The 26,650-nt window shown below is 46.4% G+C and overlaps 1 protein-coding gene across 1 annotated transcript in view; it reads left to right on the forward strand.

Annotated features, from left to right (window-relative positions):
* KIFAP3 (kinesin associated protein 3) overlaps positions 1-26,650 on the forward strand; it is a 1,147,560-nt gene that overhangs the window by 94,336 nt on the left and 1,026,574 nt on the right. The window contains exon 3 of the mRNA XM_069231084.1: positions 12,119-12,273. Within this exon, the coding sequence (XP_069087185.1) occupies positions 12,119-12,273 (155 nt within the window). The remainder of the gene's footprint in view (positions 1-12,118; positions 12,274-26,650) is intronic.

Below are 26,650 nucleotides of genomic sequence, written 5' to 3' on the forward strand. Positions count from 1 at the left end.
CCTGTAATGACCTCATCAAACTTAAAGCACTTCGCTTTGCACTCTGATCCCCCATCCACACAATCAAAAGCCACCTTTTATAAAAATACCATCAATGAAGAAACTATCACCCATGATGGCACAACTAGTGCTGCAGGTCCTGGAGTGACCCTCTAACTTATGTACCTTGGGTACCTTTTGCTAGGGATATACAGGCAAGTTAGCTTAGCCAGTAGGGTATTGTAGGAAGTTGGCTCTGTATGTACTATATCAAAGTAAGAAATAGCATGCACAGAGTCCAAGGGTTCCCCTTAGAGGTAAGATAGTGGCAAAAAGAGATAATTCTAATGCTCTATTTTGTGGTAGTGTGGTCGAGCAGTAGGCTTATCAGAGGGTAGTGTTAAGCATTTGTTGTACACACACAGGCAATAAATGAGGAACACACACTCAAAGACAATTCCAGGCCAATAGGTTTTTGTATAGAAAAATATATTTTCTTAGTTTATTTTAAGAGCCACAGGTTCAAGATTTACAAGTAATACTTTAAATGAAAGGTACTTCACTTAGGAACTTTAGGAACTTTGAATTAGCAAAATAGCATATACAGTTTTCACACAAATGACATATAGCTATTTTAAAAGTAGACACTTAGTGCAATTTTCAACAGTTCCTGGGGGAGGTAAGTGTTTGTTAGTTTTTGCAGGTAAGTAAAACACCTACAAGGTTCAAGTTTGGGTCCAAGGTAGCCCACCGTTCGGGGTTCAGGGCAACCCCAAAGTTACCACACCAGCAGCTCAGGGCCGGTCAGGTGCAGAGGTCAAAGTGGTGCCCAAAACGCATAGGCTTCAATGGAGAAGGGGGTGCCCCGGTTCCAGTCTGCCAGCAGGTAAGTACCCGCGTCTTCGGAGGGCAGACCAGGTGGCTTTTGTAGGGCACCGGGGGGGGGGGGGACACAAGTCCACACAAAAAGTACACCCTCAGCGGCACGGGTGCGGCCGGGTGCAGTGTGCAAACAGGCGTCGGGTTCGCAATAGAATTCAATGGGAGACCAAGGGGTCTCTTCAGCGATGCAGGCAAGGGGGGGGCTCCTCAGGGTAGCCACCACCTGGGCAAGGGAGAGGGCCACCTGGGGGTCGCTCCTGCACTGGAGGTCGGATCCTTCAAGTCCTGGGGGCTGTGGGTGCAGAGTCTTTACCAGGCGTCAGGTCTTTGAAGCAGGCAGTCGCGGTCAGGGGGAGCCTCGGGATTCCCTCTACAGGCGTTGCTGTGGGGCTCAGGGGGGTCAACTCTGGCTACTCACGGTCTCGTAGTCGCCGGGGAGTCCTCCCTGTGGTGTTTGTTCTCCACAAGTCGAGCCGGGGGCATTGGGTGCAGAGTGCAAAGTCTCACGCTTCCGGCGGGAAACGTGTGTTGTTTCAAAGTTGCTTCTTTGTTGCAAAGTTGCAGTCTTTGGGGAACAGAGCCGCTGTCCTCGGGAGTTCTTGGTCCTTCTAGATGCAGGGTAGTCCTCTGAGGCTTCAGAGGTTGCTGCACCCTGGGAACGCGTCGCTGGAGCAGTGTCTTTAGAAGTGGGGAGACAGGCCGGTAGAGCTGGGGCCAAAGCAGTTGGTGTCTCCGTTTTCTCTGCAGGTTTTTCAGTTCAGCAGTCCTCTTCTTCTTAGGTTGCAGGAATCTAGTTTCCTAGGTTCTGGGGAGCCCTTAAATACTAAATTTAAGGGTGTGTTTATGTCTGGGGGGGTTGGTAGCCAATGGCTACAAGCCCTGAGGGTGGCTACACCCTCATTGTGCCTCCTCCCTGAGGGGAGGGGGGCACATCCCTAATCCTATTGGGGGAATCCTCCATCTGCAAGATGGAGGATTTCTAAAAGTCAGAGTCACCTCAGCTCAGGACACCCTAGGGGCTGTCCTGACTGGACAGTGACTCCTCCTTGTTTTTCTCATTATCTCCTCCGGCCTTGCCGCCAAAAGTGGGGCCGTGGCCGGAGGGGGCGGGCAACTCCACTAGCTGGAGTGCCCTGATGTGCTGTAACAAAGGGGGTGAGCCTTTGAGGCTCACCGCCAGGTGTTACAGTTCCTGCAGGGGGAGGTGAGAAGCACCTCCACCCAGTACAGGCTTTGTTACTAGCCACAGAGTGACAAATGCACTCTCCCCATGTGGCCAGCAACATGTCTGGTGTGTGGCAGGCTGCTAAAACTAGTCAGCCCACACTGGTAGTCGTTTATGGTTTCAGGGGGCATCTCTAAGATGCTCTCTGGGGTGTATTTTACAATAAAATGTACACTGGCATCAGTGTGTGTAAGGAAATGCCCCCCCCCCCCCAAACGAAAGAGGATGAAACTAACCTTTCCCAAGAGAGTCTTCATTTTCTAAGTGGAAGAACCTGGAAAGGCCATCTGCATTGGCATGGGCAGTCCCAGGTCTGTGTTCCACTATAAAGTCCGTTCCCTGTAGAGAGATGGACCACCTCAACAGTTTTGGATTTTCACCTTTCATTTGCATTAGCCATCTGAGAGGTCTGTGGTCAGTTTGAACTACAAAGTGAGTACCAAAGAGGTATGGTCTCAGCTTCTTCAGGGACCAAACCACAGCAAAGGCCTCCCTCTCAATGGCACTCCAGCGCTGCTCCCTGGGGAGTAACCTCCTGCTAATGAAAGCAGCAGGCTGGTCAAGGCCATCATCATTTGTTTGGGACAAAACTGCCCCTATCCCAAGTTCAGAGGCATCAGTCTGAAAATGTACACTGGCATCAGTGTGCATTTATTGTGCTGAGAAGTTTGATACCAAACTTCACAGTTTTCAGTGTAGCCATTAGGGTGCTGTGGAGTTCGTGCATGACAGACTCCCAGACCATAAACTCTTATGGCTACCCTGCACTTACAATGTCTAAGGTTTTGCTTAGACACTGTAGGGGCATAGTGCAAATGCACTTATGCCCTCACCTATGGTATAGTGCACCCTGCCTTAGGGCTGTAAGGCCTGCTAGAGGGGTGACTTATCTATACCTGTAGGCAGTGTGAGGTTGGCATGGCACCCTGAGGGGAGTGCCATGTCGACTTAGTCTTTTTATCCCCACTAGCACACACAAGCTGGCAAGCAGTGTGTCCGTGCTGAGTGAGGGGTCCCCAGGGTGGCATAAGACATGCTGCAGCCCTTAGAGACCTTCCCTGGCATCAGGGCCCTTGGTACCAGGGGTACCAGTTACAAGGGACTTACCTGGATGCCAGGGTGTGCCAATTGTGGAAACAAAAGTACAGGTTAGGGAAAGAACACTGGTGCTGGGGCCTGGTTAGCAGGCCTCAGCACACTTTCAAATCATAACTTAGCATCAGCAAAGGCAAAAAGTCAGGGGGTAACCATGCCAAGGAGGCATTTCCTTACACAACTCCCCCCCCCCCTCCCCCCCCCCCCCAACGAAAGAGGATGAGACTAACCTTTCCCAAGAGAGTCTTCATTTTCTAAGTGGAAGAACCTGGAAAGGCCATCTGCATTGGCATGGGCAGTCCCAGGTCTGTATTCCACTATAAAGTCCATTCCCTGTAGGGAGATGGACCACCTCAACAGTTTTGGATTTTCACCTTTCATTTGCATCAGCCATCTGAGAGATCTGTGGTCGGTCTGAACTAGAAAATGAGTACCAGAGAGGTATGGTCTCAGCTTCTTCAGGGACCAAACCACAGCAAAGGCCTCCCTCTCAATGGCACTCCAACGCTGCTCCCTGGGGAGTAACCTCCTAATGAAAGCAACAGGCTGGTCAAGGCCATCATCATTTGTTTGGGACAAAACTGCCCCTATCCCATGTTCAGAGGCATCAGTCTGCACAATTAACTGCTTGGAGTAATCTGGAGCTTTGAGAACTGGTGCTGTGCACATTGCTTGTTTCAGGGTGTCAAAGGCCTGTTGGCATTCTACAGTCCAGATTACCTTCTTGGGCATTTTCTTGGAGGTACGTTCTGTGAGGGCTGTCACTATGGATCCATATCCCTTCACAAACCTCCTGTAGTACCCAGTCAAGCCAAGGAATGCCCTGACTTGAGTCTGGGTTTTTGGAGCTGCCCAGTCCAGAATAGTCTGGATCTTAGGCTGGAGTGGCTGAACTTGGCCTCCACCTACAAGGTGTCCCAAGTAAACCACAGTTCCCTGCCCTCTCTGGCATTTGGATGCCTTGATAGAGAGGCAAAGGCAAAAAGTCAGGGGGTAACCATGCCAAGGAGGCATTTCCTTACAAAGTGTAATTACAAAAAACATAAGCTGTTATTATACTTTTACAGTATAATATTGTCTTATTTTATATAGTGCTTAATACCAAACGTCTGCCACTAGTAAGCACTGAAAATAATGTGTTATTATAGCTAAAAGAAATGCTGCTCAATTTATGGACCTCTGAAAACTGGAAGTCTGAGTCAGACTTGCTGGGTTTCAAAACCATGATCTGCAGATCAGTGTACGTCGCAGTGGCATCGTGTGTCCTTTGCCACTATTCCTCCAACACTTCCTCTCTGTATGTCCAAGTTTACAAGACTATTCGTATGTTTTGCTCATGTAATGTATGCCATATGTTGTAAAATGTAGTTATACTTATTCTTCTGAATTGTGCTGTTTACAGATACACACATCAGGATTTTTTCAAGCGAACCTCTGGAGAAACCTTAGTGAATCATGCCAAAAATATTCAGATGTCCTGGTCACCTGTGTATTGTCTAGGTGGTTCTGGTGCTGTGCATGTTACACTGGAATAATTGAAAGATTTGTTTTTTTAGGTGTAAACAGTTTTTTATTTTGTTTCGTCCTTCCAAATATTGGATGAAGTAATTGTGCGACAATTTGTTATCTACCATTTATGAAAGAGCTGCCTGGAAATGCTGTAACTCAACTGTATGGACAGTGCTATCTCAATTAGCAATTGGACTTTCACCTTGTTCTGAGTAATGCATTGTTACTAGTTCTTTTTTGAGGTGAGGAAGGGTTGCTAATGTATGCCAGCACTATCAGTACGCTAAAATTGCTTGTCCTCTGACACTACCAACCATCAGATTCTTCTGATTCGGTTCCAGGGATTACAATCTGAGGATGGCTGTGCTCCTAATAGATACCTGTTTGTTTAGCCAACAGAATTCTAAAAATCCGGGTTAGGTGTGGTTTTGAGTACATGATAAAGCAATGCATTGCATCAATTTCTTCTCCCAAAGAGTTTTGGCAGCTAATATCATCCTTTCTCCCCATTAGCTATGATAGTGATTTACAATTGGGTCTCCTGACCACCGATAGTAGCCATAATTCTGAATGAGCTCAGCACAGAACCTTGTCTCTCCAACGCTTTCTGACCATTACTGGTTCCCAAATCGAAGTTTGTATAGCTTATAGTGGCATGTAATATGACTGCTGCTCTTTATTCTTAAACCTAAACTCCAAAATCAACCTTTATAAACAACTGTTTGTATCAGCCAACCTTGAGCCAAATAACAAATGACAGAAGCCCCTGCTCGAGTTCCTTAATTAAATTGTGTATTTTATTGCCAGAAGGCTTGTGGCACAAATCTTCTCAACATTGATTGAATGCTGAATGTGGATTTGAACTAAAAGCATAAATTGTGGACTTCCCATTTAGGTCACCAACGTATACAATCTAGGAGCTCAGAGGGAACTGAAATGGCCTGCACACTGCTAGGAACCACCATCTTCTGCAGTATGGAACATGTCCTCCAGAATAAACCATTCAGGCAGTATACAGGATCCATGCAAGCAACACATAAGCATAACAGTACAATGTACAGTGAACAACCTCTGTTGAAAGAAGCAGAACCGATTTTGTACAAGTAGATTGTGCGAATACTCCTATAGGGTACAAATAAAAAAGCATGTTCCCCTGAACAATCAAGACTGCCACAAACCACTGTTGGTGTCCCTCTAGCCTTGTGCAAGCCAGTAGACACTCTCCACTATGGGTGGGTTATACTTTAAATATACTCCTAATCCAGTGTATCGCTGGGGATCCACTCAACACTTTGCACACTTCCAGTTGCCTCAAAGAAAATGAGTTCACTGTGGGAAATGTATTATTTTGACTAATTAAAGTAAACATGTGGATATGCTAAACTGCTAAGCTTTCAAAACACAGTGACATTTAGTGCCCAAGTGAAAAAGTATGGAAGATGCTACCATCTAATAAATACCTTTCTTGCAACTTTGGATATCAGCACTATTTTCAAACATTACTAATTTTGACGGCATATGTACCTACTACAGAGTACCTTGAAAAGAAAGTAACAGAATTAATTTCTGATTGACACTGTTGTTACTGACTGCATGTAAAATGTTTTAATGGGGCAAAGGAGTGAGGTCGAAGAATCTAAGGAGGAACTCTGCCAAAATCTATCTGTTCAGGGTCTAAAGTATTCAGGTGCTGAATGTGATGGCCTCCCATTTTGTAAGGAATAACAAACAAAACGTGTTCCTTGTCTAACAATAAAATGTTTTTTGCCATTACAGATGTCATAATCCTTCATCAGTGACCTACCAAACCCACTCTTAATTGGAGATGTTGTGTATATCTAATAATGCTCCTAATAGAATTGAAACACTGTCAAAGGGAGCAACTACTGCATCAAAGGCCTGTTCCATTCCTGCAGGTCTCCCTCTAATTGATCTGGCCAGTTGGAATGGCTCCTTCGTAAAATTAGTTTGCTGGATTATTGCGGGTCTACATACAGCAAGAAGCGGCCTGGATTGATTATATCACCAAATTTGACATTGTAATGATGCAATAAACTTGGTCCTTGGTGGAACCTGTCTGGGACGGTTTTGAAAGTTTCTCTGTGTTGGCCATTTTATCCGCAGGGCATAGAGCCAGGGGAGATCAGCCAGTATGTTGTTCCAATTGCTTGTAAGCATTCAGGGATTCACATTTTATGGGTTGTTTTATCAACTAAACTGAATTTTGTTTTGTTAATTTTTACAACTCTGACGTGGGATGACAGATTGACACCCTACTCCATGTGTTGTCAGTCTTAAAATGAAGATCATTAAGGCTATTAAACAATTTCCATGTGGCTTTAGGAGGTCATTTCAAAGCTAAAATGGACACTAACTCTACAATGTATGATCCCTTTTTGATAACTGGTAAGTCATTGTGCACCAAAGCAATTGATCAAAGGGGCCTGAAGTTTTTGGAAGCATTAAGCACCCTCAGTCTATACAGTACAGAAAAATTGTGGGAGATTTCTACAAACATTCGCCCACCTTTGTCAGCTGGGGCCAAGGTTCAGTCATAGATCACATTTTAAATTCATAGGACCTGGAGTTGTATCCACATTCCGAAGGGTGACTGAAAAGAGTTACAGTGATCATAACCCTGTTAAGTTTGTTCCTAATTTACCTGAGCGTACTCAGTGTTTTGCTTCCCAGACCCCTGTGCAACTGATTTGTGTCAGAAGGATATTGGGTTAAGGCCAAGCTGAAGGGCTAGCCATTTTCTCATTCTGTTGAATTCACTTGTTGGATTAAATCTTGAGCTCATAATCGTTTGTTGACCATTAACTCCTTGTCTGCAGAATTATTAGATGCATTCCAGGGATTGACTGAATGTATTAGAAACTTAACATCAGGCTGCTCTTGTGTTGGAGGTGGGTGCCGAACTAGGGTGGTTTGAAAACACCTGTAGAACTGGCAACCTAAGACTGCATTAATCTTTTAATGTTTTTTTTGCAAATCTTTTTATTGACATTTCATTAAAGACAAACACAAGCATCAAACTGTGCACTGGTAATTTCTCCAACACCCTCACCATTGCAGCGTCAAACCTGTGTTTCTTCACACTCTCTCTCTTAACCAATGCAGCCAACAGCAAGTTTTGCTGTGACCATAGTAGGCATCGATTTTCCCTAATCAACAGAACCCAGGTCATCACAAATATTACCTCAGTATCCATTCCAGCGTCCCCAAATCTTTGCCCACTTTTGGAGGCATCCACATCCTTCACATACCACCCTCTAGTTAACATACACTAGTCCATATTACATTTCCAGTCTCTCCAGCTGCGGTGCTAGTTCTGCACCCCACATTTTTGCCACATTCCACATTGCTACTGCCAACCCTAGGGTGATCCATAAACACTCCATACGGAGCCGTTCTAAGGGTGTCGGGTGTGTTATTGAGTAGCTTATGTTGGGGTCATGGCTTTACATGAAATGTATTCATCAAGCAGCTGGTCCTCCAGGGGCGAGGACTCCAGGAACTCCGTTCCCCATGGCAGTACTGCCCTCAGTGCATAGCGAACCAGTATGTAGCGGTGTGTTTTGGCTGTTGCCAAGTGGTATTCTTGCTGCAAGTCAGCCAAATTAATGACATTCCCCTGCATCCATAGATCACCTACCCGTGAGAGACCAATAAAGTCTCATTTGTCAATTCCCGGTAACCTTCCCCAGGTTACCTAATGCTTCTGTGTCCCAAAGACGGCCCGCAAGGCTGTGTGCCAGAGGCCAGTGACAGCACCCTTCGTCCCTGGAATGTTAGTGTGTCTCGGGTTACTCTAAAGAGCCCTTAGGTAGCCTCACTGGATGCAACATCAGTCAATCCATCTGGAAAACGGGTTCCTCTAGAGGGAGGAAGAGCCAGGCATTAATGCTGGTCAGTTGTGCCACCTAGTAGTACTTTTGAATATCATGCAGGGTGATTTACTTCCACAACCCCCCGCTCTCCCAGTCGTACCATCCCCTCGTCAATTTGTGTTGTGTAATCCTAGTTTGGCCCCTGTCCTAAAACAGTGTCCTAATCTCACCCTCTATTTTCTTAAAATTTGAGTCTTAATATGGAGTGTTTTGCAGGGCATAGAGGAGGCACAACAGAGACATCATTTTTAAAAAGCTCAGCTCTACCTAAGGGCAATAATGGCTGTGATTTCCAGTGCTAGACGTCTCGCATTAGCAGCTTGAGCAGTGTCAACATTTATTGCTAAACATCAAATTGGTATCCATCGTTCCATAGATCTCGAGATAGCGAAACCCCTCTGAGGCAATCTCCACCCCACAGCCACGGGGTATGCGTAGCAGCCGTCCCTGTAAATTATATATTTGGGATTTTCTCCAGTTGATCTCCTAGCCGGAGTAGCAGCCAAAGATAAGGAACTGCATTATTCTGTCGCAGGTGTTCTTAAGGTCTTTCACATAAAGCAAGACGTCCGCATCTAAAGATATTTTTATCCTCCCAATGATCAGACCACTGTGAACCGTGGACTAGTGGGTCTTACCTGATCCAGGCCACCAAGGACTTCACCGCTAGGGCAAAGGTAGGGGGTGACAGAGGGCAGCCTTGTCGAGTAAGACGTTGGTGCTTAAATTCACGGGATGTCCCCCGATTCACTCTCACTTGTGCCAATGGATAATTGTACAAAAGCCACCCCCAATGCATGAAGCGCGGGCCGAAGCCCATTCTCGCCAATACCTCAAACATATAGGGCCACTCCACCCAATTAAAGGTCCTTGTGGCATTCAATGAGAGCACTAATGTGCACAAATGCACTAATGTGCACTCCTGCATATTAGGCGCTTGGCTTAGCCTGCCATGAAGGCGTTGTAAGTTAAGGGTCGTACTGCGGTAGGGCATAAAGCCCGCTTGGTCTGGATGGACTAGGTCCGTGATCACCTTGGTCTGTCAGGAGGCCAAAACCTTTGGCAAGATCTTTAACCTCAGCATTGAGCAGTGGTATTGGCCTGTGGGAGGCCTAATCATTGGACGGGTTCCCCTCTTTAGGGAGGACCACTATGGTGTCCTGCTTCTGCTCTATGGGCAACGCGTCCCACTGCTGGCTCTCTTTAAACATCTTAAACTTACGTGGAGCCAATTTCTGTGCCATTAGTTTATATAGTTCGGTGGGTACCCCGTTAGGGCCAACCACTTTACTTGAGTTAAAACCACGTATTGCTCTCAGTATCTCGTCTTCCGTGATTTCCTCATCAAGGAGATGGCGGTCTGATTGCTGGAGAGTTGACCGACAGATATCGGCAACGCATTCCTAGGATTCCTGTGGTGAGAGCTGAGGACTACAACTCGGTGTAGTAGGTGGCGAACGCATTCAGCACGCCATGTCAGTCTCTCACAAAATATGCCATCCCTCGTCTTCACTTACGGTACCCATTGTCCGGCCTGCTCCCTCTTATCCTACCAGGCCAATACCTTGCCTGCCTTGTTGCCAACTTCATACAGGTGGTGTTGCGTGGCTCTGTGGCTCATCCGAGCTGCATTTGTTGCCACATCCCTATACTCCTTCTGACTCAGTAGGAGCGTGTGTCTTGCCTCAGTGTTATCCTGCATTAGCAGTACCCTTTCCTGTGTTTGGATTTCCTGTTTCTTGGTCTTACACTTGGCCCTTGTATCTTTCTTGTGCCCGGCGATAAAAAAGAGTGCTTGACCCTTAATTACCACCTTGTATGCCTCCCAAAGGGTCTGAGAAGACTCAACCAAAGTCTCATTTTAAGCAAAGTAGTGGTCTGTCCCGTCCATTAGTCCTTTTGTAACATGGGGTAACTTAAGATACCAGGGGTTAAGTGATATGTTGCACATCCTGGGTCCCCCTCCCCCTCCCAAGACCAAACACCACTCATTTGGGGTAAAGTGATCAGTGATACTTCTAGCTAGGTGACGGACCTCTGAGAAGTAATGAAGTTGTTCTGAAAGGGCAAGAAAATAGCCAGTTTGAGAAAGTTTACCATGTGAACCCAAGGGAACCTTGATGATCATGAATTGTTTAGCCTGTGACTTTGGCTAAAAGATCCTGTGGTTGGGCTATATAGAGAGTACTGCTTATGCATTGATTAGGTAAAAAATGGCATGTTTGGCAAAAAAATGGATAGACAAAAATTATTCTTTATTGCATACTCACATATTTGATAAGAAATTCCTTTAAGAATTTGATATGTTGAAAGTTAACCAATAATCTGTCAAACTTCTGCTGACATTTTAAGCTGGGATACATCTCCACTTTTTGTTTTACCTTCATTCATTTGCTTACAGATTGTATGTTAGGGAAATAAATGGTGTGTTGTGCAAGATATCTCAGTCCACAGCACTGAAAAAGTAGACCTGATTATCAATCACATGATAGCTTGGGGCTCAGTCACATGCTGTCTTGGGGCTCATGACTTAGGTGGGGGGGAGGGGTGATTCTGTGTTTGGAGGGCCCCTCAAACTCCACTGGCTCGCTGAAAGGTACTTTGCTGCTTAACCACAACTCCCCCAGGCCGTTGGTGGCTATGGCAGTGCTGATGAAAGAAAAGGGATTTTAAATTTGGAGTTTGCACAATAATGACACTGTCATTCAATGTGTTACTCCTGTTCCTTACAGAATTATTAAAGTGTTAATTTCAGCTTGGAAAATACCTTTATTTTACATTTTCCCCATTGAAAATAAGTCCCCTTGATACCTGCACTACTTCACTTCTGTGTTTTGATTACTCCCATTCTCCTTTCTGATTTCCTGGTTCCTATTAACTGTCATGCTCTTGACAATATGACCTGTCTGTTTTGTGTAATGCGATACATCTTTGTGATTACTTTTGGTTTAAAATTTGCAGTGTGAGTGTTTGTTTTTTGTTCTCTCCATGCTTTAAGTGTGCCACTTATGTTAGCTATAATAGTATGTTATTTCGTATGCCTCTTAAATATGCTCTGCAAAAACCTGCAACAAGTGAAACTGCAAAATACCTTATAGATAATGTAAGTTGCAGTGCCTTTCTTTTTTTTTTACTTCACTCAGTTTTGCTACTCTTATTCCACTCCCCTTATATCAGTGACTACAAATGAGCTACTACTGTAGGTCAGACTATAGAGTTCTACTAAACGTTAGTAAGTACCTGGATGTTGCTGACCCTTTGATATTGTTAGCAATACAGTTGTCTCCATTGTTTGTGTGCTTGGTGCTCCAAGGTGTCCTGAAAATAATGTGTTGGCCCTATGTAAAACACATGGAATAAAAGATAATGGATATAGTTTAGAAGGTAGACAATAGCAATATGAGTTATGGACACCCCTGTTGTCTTATGTTCTTATTTTAGAATAGACTCTGGTGTCGTTTGATGGTAAATTGTGATTTTTTTTGTCAATCTCCGTCACTCTCCTCACTAATAATATATTTCAATGCTTTTCCAGCATTCGATTGAAGAGCCTCAATGCCAACACTGATGTAGGGTCGCTTGCTCGAAAAGTGGTTGAGGAATGCAAGCTTATTCAACCATCCAAACTTGCAGAGGTGGAGCAGCTCCTCTTTTACCTTCAGAACCGCAGAGACACATCAACAGGAAAAGGTAATGATGCGGTAAACCTACGTGGGAGGGGCTAGAAGGACAGCTGTTTTGGAGAGAGCTGTAGTCTGCCATTTAACAAAGATTTAGGGTCATATGTACACATTTTAGAGATTAAGATTTCCTAATCTCGGTTCTTTGCAAATTCCAATTAGGAAATCAAAAATACCTAATGTATGAAACCCATTGCGTTTCATTTAGCAAGTCGCAATGGGGTCACAAACATACCTCATGAATATTAATGAGGTAGGTTGCAATTTGCAACCCATTAGGGTTCGTGGCCATCACAGGGATGGTGGCCTGCTGGGGTCAGCAGACCACCATGACCGTGATTGCTTTTTAATAAAGCAAACTTTTTTTTTTGTTAATACTGCCCGTTTCCTTAATGGAAAATGGAATGCGCTTAAAAATTAAAACTTAAGCTTTGAAGTTTTGTGTTTTTTAAGAATGGGCAGTGGGCCCTTGGATGAATGTTTTGGTTGCAAAACATTCATACATACCATTGCGAGCTGGTATTAGGAAGGGACATCCTAAAAACGATGCTTTCACATCCTGGATCGCTAAACACAAATCATGGTTTGGTACCATGTTACTGAATTGCAACTTGTGTTCTGTACATATAAAAAAGTATTTTTGGGGTCTGTAACGTTCCGATTCTGAGAATCTGCCGTTTCCGGCCTGCTAAAATGCATTTGTACATATGACACTGAGTAATTTTTGAATACATTTATTTAATATGATAGCTAGGTAAGGCCATTAATGAAAGGGCTGCCTTTCTTGAAAGTTTAATTAACTTTTATAATATCGTATATGATGTCTTGTGTGATTTATTGTCCGAGCAATGTCCTTAATATCAGTAGTTGTGCTAGTGCTAATAAAATAATGCATTATTTTATTGTTATTGTTAATATTAGTAGTTATGTGTATAGATTTTACCTCAGTGATTGCTTTCAGACGCCCTACGTCCTCATTTTCAATGAGGGACAGATTATGCAAACTGCACGGGTGGTGTTATTGTCTTTTTTTTGTATATGCTGATTATTTTGTGGGGCTTCTTAGTACAATATGATGTATTGTAATTGTGTGCTTTTTTCAGGCCTAATCGTGACAGTCACTACTATTTAGTGGCAGCAGAAATCAATGTTAATATTTTTCTAGCATCACCAAGCCTGCAGTATTTTAGACCTTGCTCTATTTAGTTTGGTAGTCTCGAAATAGCATACTCCTCGAAGTGGATTGCCCATGTAATCATTTTTCTAATAAATTGCACCAAATCGAAATAGTAACAGTTAACATTGTTCCTGATTTTGTTTTTCACTCCTGATTGCTTTTGCTAGAAGAGCATTGGGTTTCTCAAGGAGCACAAGTTGTTCTCTCTTGTGTTGAAGGGATACTAATGGAGATTGGCAGGAGTCCCACTGAGCTGAAAGCAGTGAAGATAACACGCTGTCAGGCTAACCCCTCAGGCAAGCTCCTTTTTATGTTACTAAATGTTGGCTCATTGGCCGACATATTTATTAATTGTGAACCAAAATATTGATGTACTGCTGGCGACCGAATCCTATTTTAATTACTCATTGAGACCGAACCATTTCTAAGCTGGTTCCGCAGTTTACAGAATTCTAAGGAGGGGCAGGGAGGGCGGGCATGGAGGTGACTTAATCGTTATTTACTGGGCCAGTTTAAGATCCAGTCCTAATTCAAGGCCCAGGGGTAGAGATTGCGGTGCAGCTGTGGTCCCAGCTTCACCTAACAGCTGCAGCTGGTCGGGCTATTCATTTATAGCACTCTGGGCAGGTTAGGTGATTTGCAGGATGCAATGGTTAAATTGATCTCACATTATGCCACAAAAACATAGGACCTAATTGTGCTAGCGGAGGTTAACAGCTGGTTAGCGAGAGAGGATAGCTTGGAGGCTTAAGTTTTTACAGCTTTTTCAGTGGGGTTCGAACACTTAGTTCGGGGAAATGCACACTGCATGGGTCGTAGGTTGAACGGAATTGTCTTGTATCTGCATTAATCACCACTGATACAGCCATTTTTTTCCCTATGAACTGATCACTTGGGGATTACTTTTAACATACAGCCTGGTTGGACAAAAGCTCCCCTGATACCAAGAGAGAATAAACCTATAGACCCATGGTTGAGAATAAAAGGAGAACATTTGAATGTGATTCTGAGTGAAAAATTATAGGGTGAAGCTTTGGACCATAATGTTGATGTCAAAACCAGTCAGTTTGGATAACTTCTCCATTAGACTTGGTGGCTCTTATCAAAGAAGTATGTTTAAAATAGACATCCCAAGACATCCCTTTAGTACTCACTCGAGCTGAGAATAGCAGAAAGACGATGTAAGTCTCGAAAAAGGTGGTAGAGATGGGATTATAGCATGGACTCTAAAAAGGCTTATTGTCTTGAGTTGAGCATTTGGAAACAGATATGTAAGTAAGCCAAAACAGCATTTTAGGTCCATGCAATACAGTCAGCCAAAAACTTGACCAAAGGGTTTTTAGAGGGATTTTCTCACCCTCAACCATGGCCACAAGAATTGAGCCATCTGCCAGACTGTGTGAGGTGTTAAAGTGTATTTTTAGGGTAATATAAATACATTTCACGAATCAGGGTGAATGTTACAACGACTTATTGATGCTAGAGGCAGGTAGGTAATTCCTGTTATTAAGCTATTTTCTTATGTACAGTTTGGAATAAGTAAGTGGCAATATGTGCAGTGTTAAAAGGGTTTCCCAAGCGCATTTGTTAACCAGCTATTTTTAATTTAGCCAAAAATACAATTGTCCCCCTAGCTTAAGGTCCTGTGTAACATCGAGCTGAGGATGGCACCTAATTCTTTGAAGGAAGGCTTGCTGGTTCCATTATTGGAAAAGCCACAGCAGACCAAGAGGCCCTTCAGTAACTACATCCGATATCCCTGCTACTCTGCTCAACAAACATCCTACAAAAGGTTTTTTTTTTTTGCTCAGTTATCCATATTCCCAGAAACAAATAACTCATTAGATATGACTGAAGCAGGTTTCAACCCGCTGCATGGCACCAAAGCAGCTTTGCTGGTGGTGCAAATTATATTAGGATGTTACTGGACAAAGGAGAAACGGTTTCTCTGGTGTAATACTTAAGTGCTGCCTTTGGTACTATGTCTAACCAGACTGTGTGTGCTAGGCCAACTAGCCGGGTGTCACTGATGTGGTTCAAGATGAACAGCTGATTATCAGTAGTCCTAAATCCTTTCAGGTTTAAGGCAAATGGGTTTATGATGTGTAGCCCAAGGGTTTTGCATTAAGTCCTACCTTGATTAATATCTATATGACACTGCTGACCTAAGTGTCCGTAGCTAAGGATTTGCACTATCATATGTAGAAGATTCCAAAATTGTTTTCCCTTTTGCTAGTGACTCCTCAAAGTTTAAGCTAAGCTTTCAAGACTGTTTGAGGGCAGAGGCAAAAGGGATGCTGGTACATTTGCTGAAGCTGAATCTTGAAAGAAAGATACTGCTATTTGAAAGGCCAACTGTGATCTAGTCCCTGGAACTGGGACCGAAATAGCTGGGCGATGTGCCCACACCAAAGGCAACAGTAAAAAATGTATGTACTATGATGGACTCTACATTGTCCTACATGATACAACCCTATATTATGAGGTCCACATGCTTTTTTTGTCTTAAGATGTTTCAGAAAGTGATACCACTGTTGTCTGAAAATGTTCACCGAACAGTGGTTTGTGCTGTGATTCTTGCTTAGATAGACTATAATTCTTTACACCTAGGATTTCAAGTCAGAGCTATACAATGCTATACAAATTTAACATCCAACAGATTCAGAATGCTTTAACATCTGATGGATACAACTACCTGTGGATTCCTCACCTTATGAATTCACCCTTGTGCCAGCATCCGACAGAAAATCTTCTTCCAGCAGACTTCCAGCTCTCCACGTCAACGAAGATGTCACAATTGCACGGCTCCACGGGACACGTGTCTGACGTCACCTTGCCAATAAGAGGTCCTCGCCGGCGTGCTGACGTCCGTTCCCTTTTTTACGTGCCTTCGCTAACAGTTTTCTCCTAGCTCTCGCTTCTGTTGGAGGTGTTCCATCTTGTTGCTATCCGACTTTTTAGTTACAGTGTCTCCTCCTAGGAAGTCCGGTTTCAAGCCATGCCAAGAGTGCGGGGGTCGCATGTCGGTCACAGACCCTTATGACGATTGTCTTTGGTGTCTTAGCTCTGAGCATGACATCAAGGAGTGTGTGTCTTGCCAGAGCATGAATCCAAAGGCTTTGAAGGAAAGGGAGGCCAAACTTTTTTTGGCCAAGGCTAAGAAGGGTCATAAGAGCCATCGTAGATCCTCTTCCATGTTTCTTCGAAGAAGCATAAGAGACGCCGTCGTCATGACTCTCGGCGTCGTTCGGCTCGGAGCCAATCAAGGTCTCCATCTCATCGGCGGCGTGGGAGGAGAGTCCTATGGTGACTCCTCAACCCCAGCACCCTGAGGCTTCTCCGGCGCTGTGAGTCTTTGAGGTAGTGGCACCTCCGGACAGTCCTCGATTTTCACCTGCTGCTCATAACTCCGATGTTCAGCAAGCCCAGGTGCAACAGGGAGACCAGCGGTATCCTGCCTTCCTGGCTCCGGGAGCGGATCCAGCAGCATTTTTCAATGCCATGTTATCAATGTTCAATGTGATGGCCCCTGCTGGTGCACTGGCTGGTCCCACGGGTCCGTTGACATTTTCGTTGGGCTCCCCTGCTCCATACAAGGCAGCACCGTTTATGCCATTCTATCCACTGAGGGTGCCGGACCGGAGCCGATGACATCGCCCGAGGCCCTGTGGTTCCCATGACGTCGCCTTCCAGGTGTATGGCGCCGCTTTCATCACCCCTTCAGCCGGCGCCGATGGTGGAGCCACATGCATCCTCTGCGCCATTAGGATCCGTGCCGCCGCCGGATCCAAGTGATGGATTCGACCGAAGTCATCCTTCCTCTTCTGTTCCATGTCAGGTGTTGAAGCCAGTGTCTTCGATGTCGGCCAATTCTATGTCGACGCCGAGGTTGGAGGGCACTCAGGAAGGCCTTGCGACTCTTAGAGGAGGAAGAGTATCAACAGCAGTTGTTGGAGGAGGGGGAGATTGTGGAGCCCTTGGGAGAATATCAAGGGCTGGATTCGGCCAGTGGGCTTGACACTTCCCCGGAATGGGACTTGTCTTCACCGGGGGAGTTCACGGAGGAGGCAGCTTCTTTTCACACAGTGATTAGGAAGGTGGTGGACTTTTTAGATCTTCCATTGCCTGCTGCGGAAATTAAGATGAACATTTTAACAGAGGCCCTGCATCCTTCTTCGTCTTCTGCGGATCTTTTACTTCTATTCAACAATGCTCTTAGGGAGCCCATATTAGAGCTTTGGAGGAAGCCTGTTTGGTCGCCTGCTGTGAATAGATCTGTAGCACGGAGATACAGAGTGGCGCCTGGTGATCGGGGTAGAATGTCTCGATAAAAACCCCGGGAGAGTCTGGTGGTTCAGGCCTCTTGCTCTAAACGGTCTGCTCCAGGCTCCTTCCCTGTGATTCCATCAGACAGGGAATCTAACCGGATAGAGCAATCCGCAAAGAAGACTTTCTCGTCTTGCAGCATGACTCTCAAGGCTGCAAACGCTACCTGTGTGCTGGGTAGATATGTCCACGCCCTCATGGACTCTGCAAAGGCCATGGTTCCTGACCTGCCGCAGGATGTACAGAAACCATTCAGTGAACTCCTATCTGATGTGCAGGCTGCGGCAAAACAAATAATCCAGTCTGATCTGGACTCAACGGACTCGGTGGCCAGGGCAATAAGTACATCTCTTGCTACCAGGAGGCATGCTTGGTTGAGGTCCTCTGGATTTTCTTCGGATTTACAGAGCACTTTGTTGGATTTGCCCTTTGATGGGGAAAAACTTTGGAGATAAAGCGTACTCTGCCCTAGAGCGCTTTAAAGCTAGTCGGGCCACAGCGAGGTCCTTGGGTCTGCAAGCCTCCTCTGCTACCCCTTTCAGGTCCTTTCGGAGGTTCAGGAGGTTTGGGCATGGAGCTGTTTATCGAGGGAGACCCCAATCCTCGGTCCAGCAGACTTCCAGCCTCCCATATTGATCCTTTAGAGGGTGGGGAGGGTTAGGACAAGAGGGACTACCCAGCAGCACCCTGCATCATCCTCTTCCTCTGGGGGGCAACAGCAAGGGAAGCAGCCCTAGTTTTCTCCCCTTTATTGACCATACTTCTCCTGTAGGGGGAAGATTACATCTTTTTCTCCACGAGTGGGAGTTACTTACATCCGACTCATGGGTTCTAAACATTGTGAGAAAAGGATATGCTCTCCCTTTTCAGGAGTTTCCTCCCATCCCTCCCCGTCCCTCGTTTTGTTCAGAAGACCATCTCCTGTTGTTACAGCAGGAGGTTCAGATCCTATTGTCAAAAGGTGCGGTGGAGTTGGTTCCAGAGCAGGAAAGGGGTCAGGGTTGTTATTCAAGATACTTCATGATCCCCAAGAAGGACGGTCGTTTGAGACCAATCCTAGACCTGAGGATTTTGAATTGGTTCCTCAAACAGGAAAAATTCAAGATGCTGACTCTGGCACAGGTACGTCTGGCATTGAACAAAGAGGATTGGATGGTGTCTGTCGACTTGCAGGATGCTTACTTTCATATCCCTATACTCAAGTTGTATAGGAAGTATCTCTGGTTTGTGGTGGGGTCACAAAACTAGCAGTTTGTGATCCTTCCGTTTAGTCTTAATTCAGCACATCAAGTCTTCACAAAGGTGATGGCAGTGGTGGCAGCAAGTCTCAGAAGGGAGGGGATATCGGTATTCCCTTACCTGGACGATTGGTTGATAAAAGCCAAGTCTCCAGAGCTTGTGTTTCGTCACTTGCAGATGACAACTCAGTTGTTGTTCAGGCTGGGTTTTTCGATAAATGTACCCAAATCTCACCTAGAGCCCTCTCAACGCCTCCTGTTCATAGGGGCAGTAATGGATACAACATTAAATCGGGCCTATCCTCCGCCTCAGCGGATTCAGGACATTCAGGCGTTGATTCCAATGTTTCAAAATGGAGCGGTTGTTCCAGTCCTCAAGGTCTTACGCCTGCTTGGTCTGTTCGCTTCTTGCATTCTGTTGGTCACTCATGCACGTTGGCACATGAGGGCTCTCCAATGGTTTCTCCGCAGGCAGTGGTTTCAACACAATGGGGATCTTGAGGAGTCGATAACGATCTCCAGAGACGCTGCAGCGGAGTTACGATGGTGGGCTGTGGACGGCAACCTTTCTCAAGGAAGGCTGTTTTCACTGCCGCCTCCGGTGGCCACGGTTATGACAGATGCTTCCACTCTAGGGTGGGGAGCTCGTCTGGGGGACCTGGAGATCAAGGGTCGTTAGTCTCCAGTGGAACAGACTTTTCATATAAATCTGTTAGAATTGCGGGCGATACGTTTGGCTCTCAAGGCCTTCCTCTCGCCCCTTTGCGATCAGTCATTTCAGGGCACTACTGCAATGCGGTATATAAACAAGCAGGGAGGAGTAGGGTCGTATCTTCTCTGCAGAGAAGCTCTGCGTCTCTGGTCCCGGCTTCAGAACCATCGGATTTGCTTGATAGCAAATCATCTGGCCGGAGTGCTCAACGTACGTGCAGACACTCTCAGTCAACATTTTTTGGCCAATCACGAGTGGCGTCTCCATCCGGATCTGGTTCTGCACATCTTTCAGATGTGGGGTTCTCCAGTGATAGATCCGTTTGCCACTCTGGAGAACACGCACTGCCCGTCATTCTGCAGCCTCCAGTATCCGGCGCAAGAAGCTTTGGGGGATGCGTTTCAGATTTCTTGGTGCAACCAGTTGCTTTACGCGTTTCCCCCCCATACCCATGATTCCTTGGGTTCTGAGGAAGATTCGCCAAGATCGGGCTCAGATCATTTAGTAGCCCCAGATTGGCCAAGAAGGGTGTGGTACATGGACCTTCTCCAACTCTCCCTGTACCCTCCTCTCGCAGTTGCAGGGGCAGGTTCTACACCTCCACCTCCAGAGCCTGCACCTTCATGCCTGGAGATTGAACGGGGCAACCGGAGTTCCTTTTCTCTCCCACCAGATGTAGTGGATGTTATTTTATCGCCCAGACGACACTCCACTAAGACCATTTATGCTGGTAGGTGGGCAAAATTTGTGGCTTGATGTGGAGAAAGACAAATTGATCCTTTGAAGGCCTACCTTTCTGATATTTTATTTTTTGCTTTAGATTTAGCAAAGAAGGGTTGTGCAGTGGCTACGGTTAAGGGTTATTTAGCTGCTCTGTCAGCCTTTCTTTGCCTCCCAGATCAGCCCTCATTGTTTAAATCACCTATTGTGGTTAGGTTTCTTAAGGGTTTAATAAGTTTCCTCCCACTCCTTTTCATGTGCCTCAGTGGGATCTAAATCTTGTTTTAACCTTTTTAATGGGGTCACCTTTTGAGACCATGCACTCTTGCCCGTTAAGGTTTTTAGTGCTTAAAACAGTTTTTCTCGTTGCTATAGCCTCGGCTAGGTGGGTTAATGAGCTTCAAGCTCTTTCTGTTAAACCCCCCTTTACCTTGTTTTTCCCAGACAAAGTGGTGTTGAAAACCAGGGCGGCTTTCCTGCCAAAAGTTGTCACTTTTTATATAGGGCAGACCATTACCCTTCCATCTTTCTACCCTCCTAACCCCTCGAAGGAGGAAGAAAGGCTCCACCGTTTGGACCCTAAAAGGGCTCTTAGTTTTTATATTGAAAGGACGAAAGACTTTCGCCCGGAGGATCAGCTGTTCGTGGGGTATATTGGACAGAGGAATGGCAAAGCAGTCCATAAAAGAACAATCTCCATGTGGGTCATTCTTTGTATCAAGATCTGATACTCATTAGCGAAAAAGGTTCCGCTACTTCGGCCCTGGCAAGGAGGGCTTCCGGTGGTGGATATTTGCAAGGCAACAACTTAGGCGTCCCTCCACACCTTCGTAAAGCATTATTGCTTGGACTCTGAGGTTCAGAGGGACGGCCATTTTGCACGATCTGTGGTGCAGGATTTCTTGGTGTAAGCAGGCAGGCACCCACCTCCGAGTGCGGTACTGCTTTGGGACTCTATTCATAAGGTGAGGAATCCACAGGTAGTTGTATCCATCAGAAGAACAAGTTACTTACCTTTGGTAACGCTTTTTCTGGTGGATACAATAGCTACCTGTGGATTCCTCACAATCCCACACACCTCCCCGTTGCCTGTCTGATTACACTAGGATATGTGATTGTGTAAATGTATGTATATATTGATATTTTTCCTGTATATATAAATTATGCTTTTGATTATATTGCATCATGGAGGTTTTATGTATATATGTATCTATTGGAGTTATTGTGGGGTCGGTTCTCACCTGTTCGCCTCAAAGGCACGTAAAAAATGGGTGAAACTGACGTCAGCAGGCCGGCGAGGACCTCTTATTTGCACGGTGATGTCAGACGGAGTCGCGTGGAGCCGTGCAATTGTGACGTCCTCGTCGATGTGGAGAGCTGGAAGAAGATTTCCTGTCTGATTCTGGCGCAAGGGTGAATTCATACGGTGAGGAATCCACACGCAGCTATTGTATCCACCAGAAAAAGCGTTACCGAAGGTAAGTAACTTGTACATCAGTTCTATTGTAATTCTTCTGCCTTTAGAAGTAGACCAAACTCTGGTTACTTTAACTTCCGGTCCACATTGTTTTACAGTTGCCTGTTTTTACTAAATGTTTTTTTTATTATTTTTTTTTATAAGAAAGGCTCATCTTTTACTTCAACAAGAATGACAGGAACCACCCTAAATGTACATTGTGTTCTTTTGATGCGAAGCTATGGTAATGCCATGCATTTTCCATTCTAGAATTTTTTTCGTATATGGCCACTAAGTTGTGGAATACTTTGCTTATAAATGTGCAGGCAAATTCCATAAAATTTCGCTAAGTTTTTAAAAGCTGGTTCTTTTGGTAACTTGAGATGTATCTCTAAAACACTAGGAGCCCCTCTGGGTAGCTGTTCTCACTTAAAAACTTAATTTTCATTTTATTTCATGTGTTTACTGACTCTGTCATAAGTGTGAATGAAAAATTTCCTAGCTGTCGTAACGTACAGTTTCTGATGGATACAACTACCTGTGGATTCCTCACCTATTGAATTCTCCCCTTGCGCCAGCATTCAACGGAAATCTTCTTCCTAGCTTCCGCATGTCGACGAGGATGTCACAATTGCCCACACGACGCCGTCTGACATCATACAGGCAGTAAGAGGTCCTCGCCGACGTCAGTTCCCTTTTTTCCGTGCCATTCGAACAACGGTTATTCTTCGAGGGAGCTACTGTTACTACTCTACGTAGTTACAGTTATTGTTGCTGTTACTTTCTTTGACGAAAAGAAAGAATGTCGCATAGAAAATCTGGTTTTAAGCCCTGCAATGAGCGCGGAGGCAAGATGTCGGTGACGGACCCACATACAGACTGTTTGTGGTGTCTCAGCTCCGACCACGACGTTGACAAATGTGATTCTTGTCAACGGATGAATCCGAAGGTGTTAAAGGAGCGAGAAGCAAAGCTCTTTTTGGCGAAGTCTAAGAAAAAAGAAAAGAGACATCGACGCAAGTCATCCTCTCCGAAGTCTCATCGGCGTCATCGTGACTCCCGGCGTCGTCGTGAATCTCGGCGCCGGTCGAGTAGGGAGAGATCGCGTTCGAGATCGCCTTCAGCTCGACGCCGAAAAACATGGGAAGTGAGCCCCCCATCTCTCCACAGTCGCCTGTGAATCCGCCATCGGTGTTTCAGGTTCCTCAGCGTCAGGAGTTCTCACCAGCTTCTCAGACGCCGGGGCCGGCGCCGATGTCACCTCGAGCCCAGGCTCCTCAGTATCCGGCTTTCCCGTCCCCAGGAGCCGACAGTTCCGCATTCTTGAATGCGGTGTTTTCAGTCTTTCAGCAGATGGCTCCAGGTGGTGGACCGGCTGGTCCTTTGGGCCCCTTGGCCTTCAACATGGGTGCTCCGGCTCCGTTACGACCGCCACCTTTTATGCCCTTCCTTCCCATGAGAAATGTGGGCTTGGCGCCGGCACCTATGGCATCAGCTTCACAACCGGCGACGCCGAGTAGATCTGTGGGTCCGGCGCCAGAACTCTCTCCTGTCTGCCCTCTGCCTCCTATGGCGCCGAAGAAGTCCACGGCGCCGATGGATCCGGCGTCAAGCTTCGACGTCTGCTGAAGCCATGTTGACGCCTAGAATTGAGGCCAGGTTGCATTCGAGGAGGCTTGCTCTTCGTCTTCTTGAGGAGCAGGAATATCAGAAGCAGGCATTGGAGGAAGGAGGGATTGAGGAACCTCTGGGGGACCTCCATGGTTTAGAAACAGCTAGTGGTTTGGACACTTCTCCAGAATGGGACTTAACATCATCTGGAGAGTATACAGAGGAGGCTGCATCATTCCACTCGGTTATAAAGAAAGCAGCTGATTTTTTGGACCTTCCTTTGCCGGTGTCTGAGCCTAAGCCTAATATTTTAACAGAAGTATTACATCCTGCTTCAACGGTTGCAGAGCCACTTCTGCCTTTTAATGAGGCTCTGTTAGATCCAATCCTGGAAATATGGAAGAAGCCGGTGTCATCTTCGGCAGTTAATAGATCGGTGGCTCGCAGATATCAAGTTGCTCCTGCAGACCCAGGCTTTCTGTCCAGGCACCCAACCCCTGAGAGCCTGGTGGTTCAGGCTTCATGTTCATCCCGGTCTGCCCCAGGTTCTTTTCCGGGTGTGCCTTCAGATAGAGACTCAAAGAAGATGGATCAGTCCTCCAAAAAGGTTTTTTCGTCATGTAGCATGGCTTTAAAATCTACTAATGCTACATGTATTTTGGGAAGATACATCTATGCCCTGATGGATGAAATAAAGTTGTCCCATGCTGAGGTGCCTCAGGAGGTGTTGAGCCTGGTTTCCGATGCTCAAGCTGCGGCGACCCAAGTGGTCCAGTCTGGACTGGATACGACTGACTCTGTAGCCAGGGCTATGGGTACTGCTGTTGCTACAAGGAGGCAAGCCTGGCTTCGTAGCTCTGGTTTCTCGTCGGATGTCCAGTCAGCCCTGTTGGATCTTCCCTTCGATGGGGATAAACTTTTTGGCTCCAAGGCGGACTCTGCCCTAGAGAGGTTTAAGGAGAGTAGGGCCACGGCGAAGTCTTTAGGTTTGCAGGCCTCCTCTTCTGTTTCATCCAGACTCTTTGGAAGATTTAGGGGGTTTGGTTGTGGTTCATCCTCCTCCTTTCGAGGCAGATTTCAGCAACAACCCGCCACTGCGCTCTCCTACAGATCGTACAGGGGGAGGGGTAGGGTCCGAACCAGGGGAGCCGCCCAGCAGCACTCTGCCTCTTCCTCTGGAGGGGTGCAGCATGGGAAGCAGCCTTAGTCTTCCACCAATTCCTTCTCATACCACTCCTGTAGGGGGGAGGTTATTGAACTTTCTCCGCAAGTGGGAGGTTATAACATCAGACTCCTGGGTCACCAGCATTGTGGAGAAAGGCTATGCCCTTCCCATTTGGGAGTTTCCTCCCCCCATCTCGCCCCGCCCATCCTACTGTTCAGAAGAGCATCTCCTGTTACTAGAACAGGAGGTTCAAGTCCTCCTTTCAAAGGGCGTGGTGGAGTTGGTTCCAGAGCAGGAGAGGGGTCAGGGTTGTTATTCAAGATACTTCCTGATCCCCAAGAAGGATGGTCGATTGAGGCCAATCCTGGACCTGAGGATCTTGAATTGGTTCCTCAAACAGGAGAAGTTCAAGATGCTGACCCTAGCTCAGGTGCTTTTGGCGCTGAACGATGGAGATTGGATGGTGTCTGTCGACTTGCAGGATGCTTACTTTTATATCCCGATACTCAAGTCGCACAGGAAGTATCTGCGGTTTGTGGTGGGGTCGCAGCACTATCAGTTTGCGGTCCTTCCGTTTGGTCTTACTTCAGCACCTCGAGTCTTCACAAAGGTGATGGCGGTGGTTGCGGCAGAGCTCAGAAGGAAGGGGATAGCGGTATTTCCTTACCTGGACGACTGGTTGATCAAAGCCAAGTCTCCGGAGCTCGTGTTGCATCACCTACAGTCGACAACCCAGTTGTTGTTCGACCTGGGTTTTTCTGTGAATGTGCCCAAATCTCACCTAGAGCCCTCTCAGCGCCTCCTGTTCATAGGGGCAGTTCTGGATACAACATTGAATCATGCCTTTCCTCCGCCTCAGCGGATTCAGGACATTCAGGCGTTGGTTCCAATGTTTCAAAGTGGAGCGGTCGTTCCAGTCCTCAAGGTCCTGCGTCGGCTCGGTCTGTTCGCTTCTTGCATTCTGTTGGTCGCTCACGCTCGCTGGCACATGAGGGCTCTTTAGTGGTGCCTCCGGAAGCAGTGGTCTCAACACAAAGGGGATCTCGAGGGATCGGTAAAGATCTCCAGGGACGCTGTGGCGGATTTAAAATGGTGGATTGCAGACGGCAATCTTTCCCAAGGAAGGCCGCTCTCGCAACCTCTGCCAGTGACCACAGTAATAACTGATGCTTCCACTCTAGCATGGGGAGCTCCTCTGGGGGACCTGGAGGTCAAAGGTCATTGGTCTCCAGTGGAACAGATGTTTCATATAAATCTGTTGGATTTGCGGGCAATACGTCTGGCTCTCAAGGCCTTCCTCCCTTCCCTTCGCGGTCAGTCGGTTCTGGTCCTGACGGACAATACTACCGCAATGTGGTATATCAACAAACAGGGAGGAGTAGGGTCGTACCTTCTCTGCAGAGAAGCTCTGCGGCTATGGTCTTGGGCAAGGGACCATCGGATTTGCTTGGTAGCAAACCATCTGGCCAGAGTCTTGAACGTGCGTGCGGACAGTCTCAGTCGGCATGTCTCGACCGATCACGAGTGGCGTCTCCATCCGGATCTAGTCCGTCAAATCTTCCAGATGTGGGGAATCCCTCGGATAGATCTTTTTGCCACTCGGGAGAACTCGCACTGCCCGTTGTTCTGCAGCCTCCAGTATCCGGTGCAAGGAACGTTGGGGGATGCGTTTCAGATGACCTGGCGCGACCAGTTGCTTTACGCGTTTCCCCCCATACCTTTGATTCCTCGAGTTTTGAGGAAAATTTGCCAAGACCGGGCCAAGTCATCTTAATAGCTCCGGATTGGCCAAGAAGGGTATGCTATTCGGATCTTCTCCAACTCTCTCTGTGCCCCCCTCTCCGTCTCCCTCTCAGGGCAGACCTCCTTTCGCAGTCGCAGGGGCAGGTTTTACACCCCCACCTCCAGAGCCTGCACCTTCAGGCCTGGAGATTGAACGAGGCAACCTGAGTTCCTTTTCTCTCCCACCTGAGGTAGTGGAT

This window comes from Pleurodeles waltl, chromosome 4_2, assembly GCF_031143425.1.
Source record: "Pleurodeles waltl isolate 20211129_DDA chromosome 4_2, aPleWal1.hap1.20221129, whole genome shotgun sequence".
Classification (NCBI taxonomy): Eukaryota; Metazoa; Chordata; class Amphibia; order Caudata; family Salamandridae; genus Pleurodeles; species Pleurodeles waltl.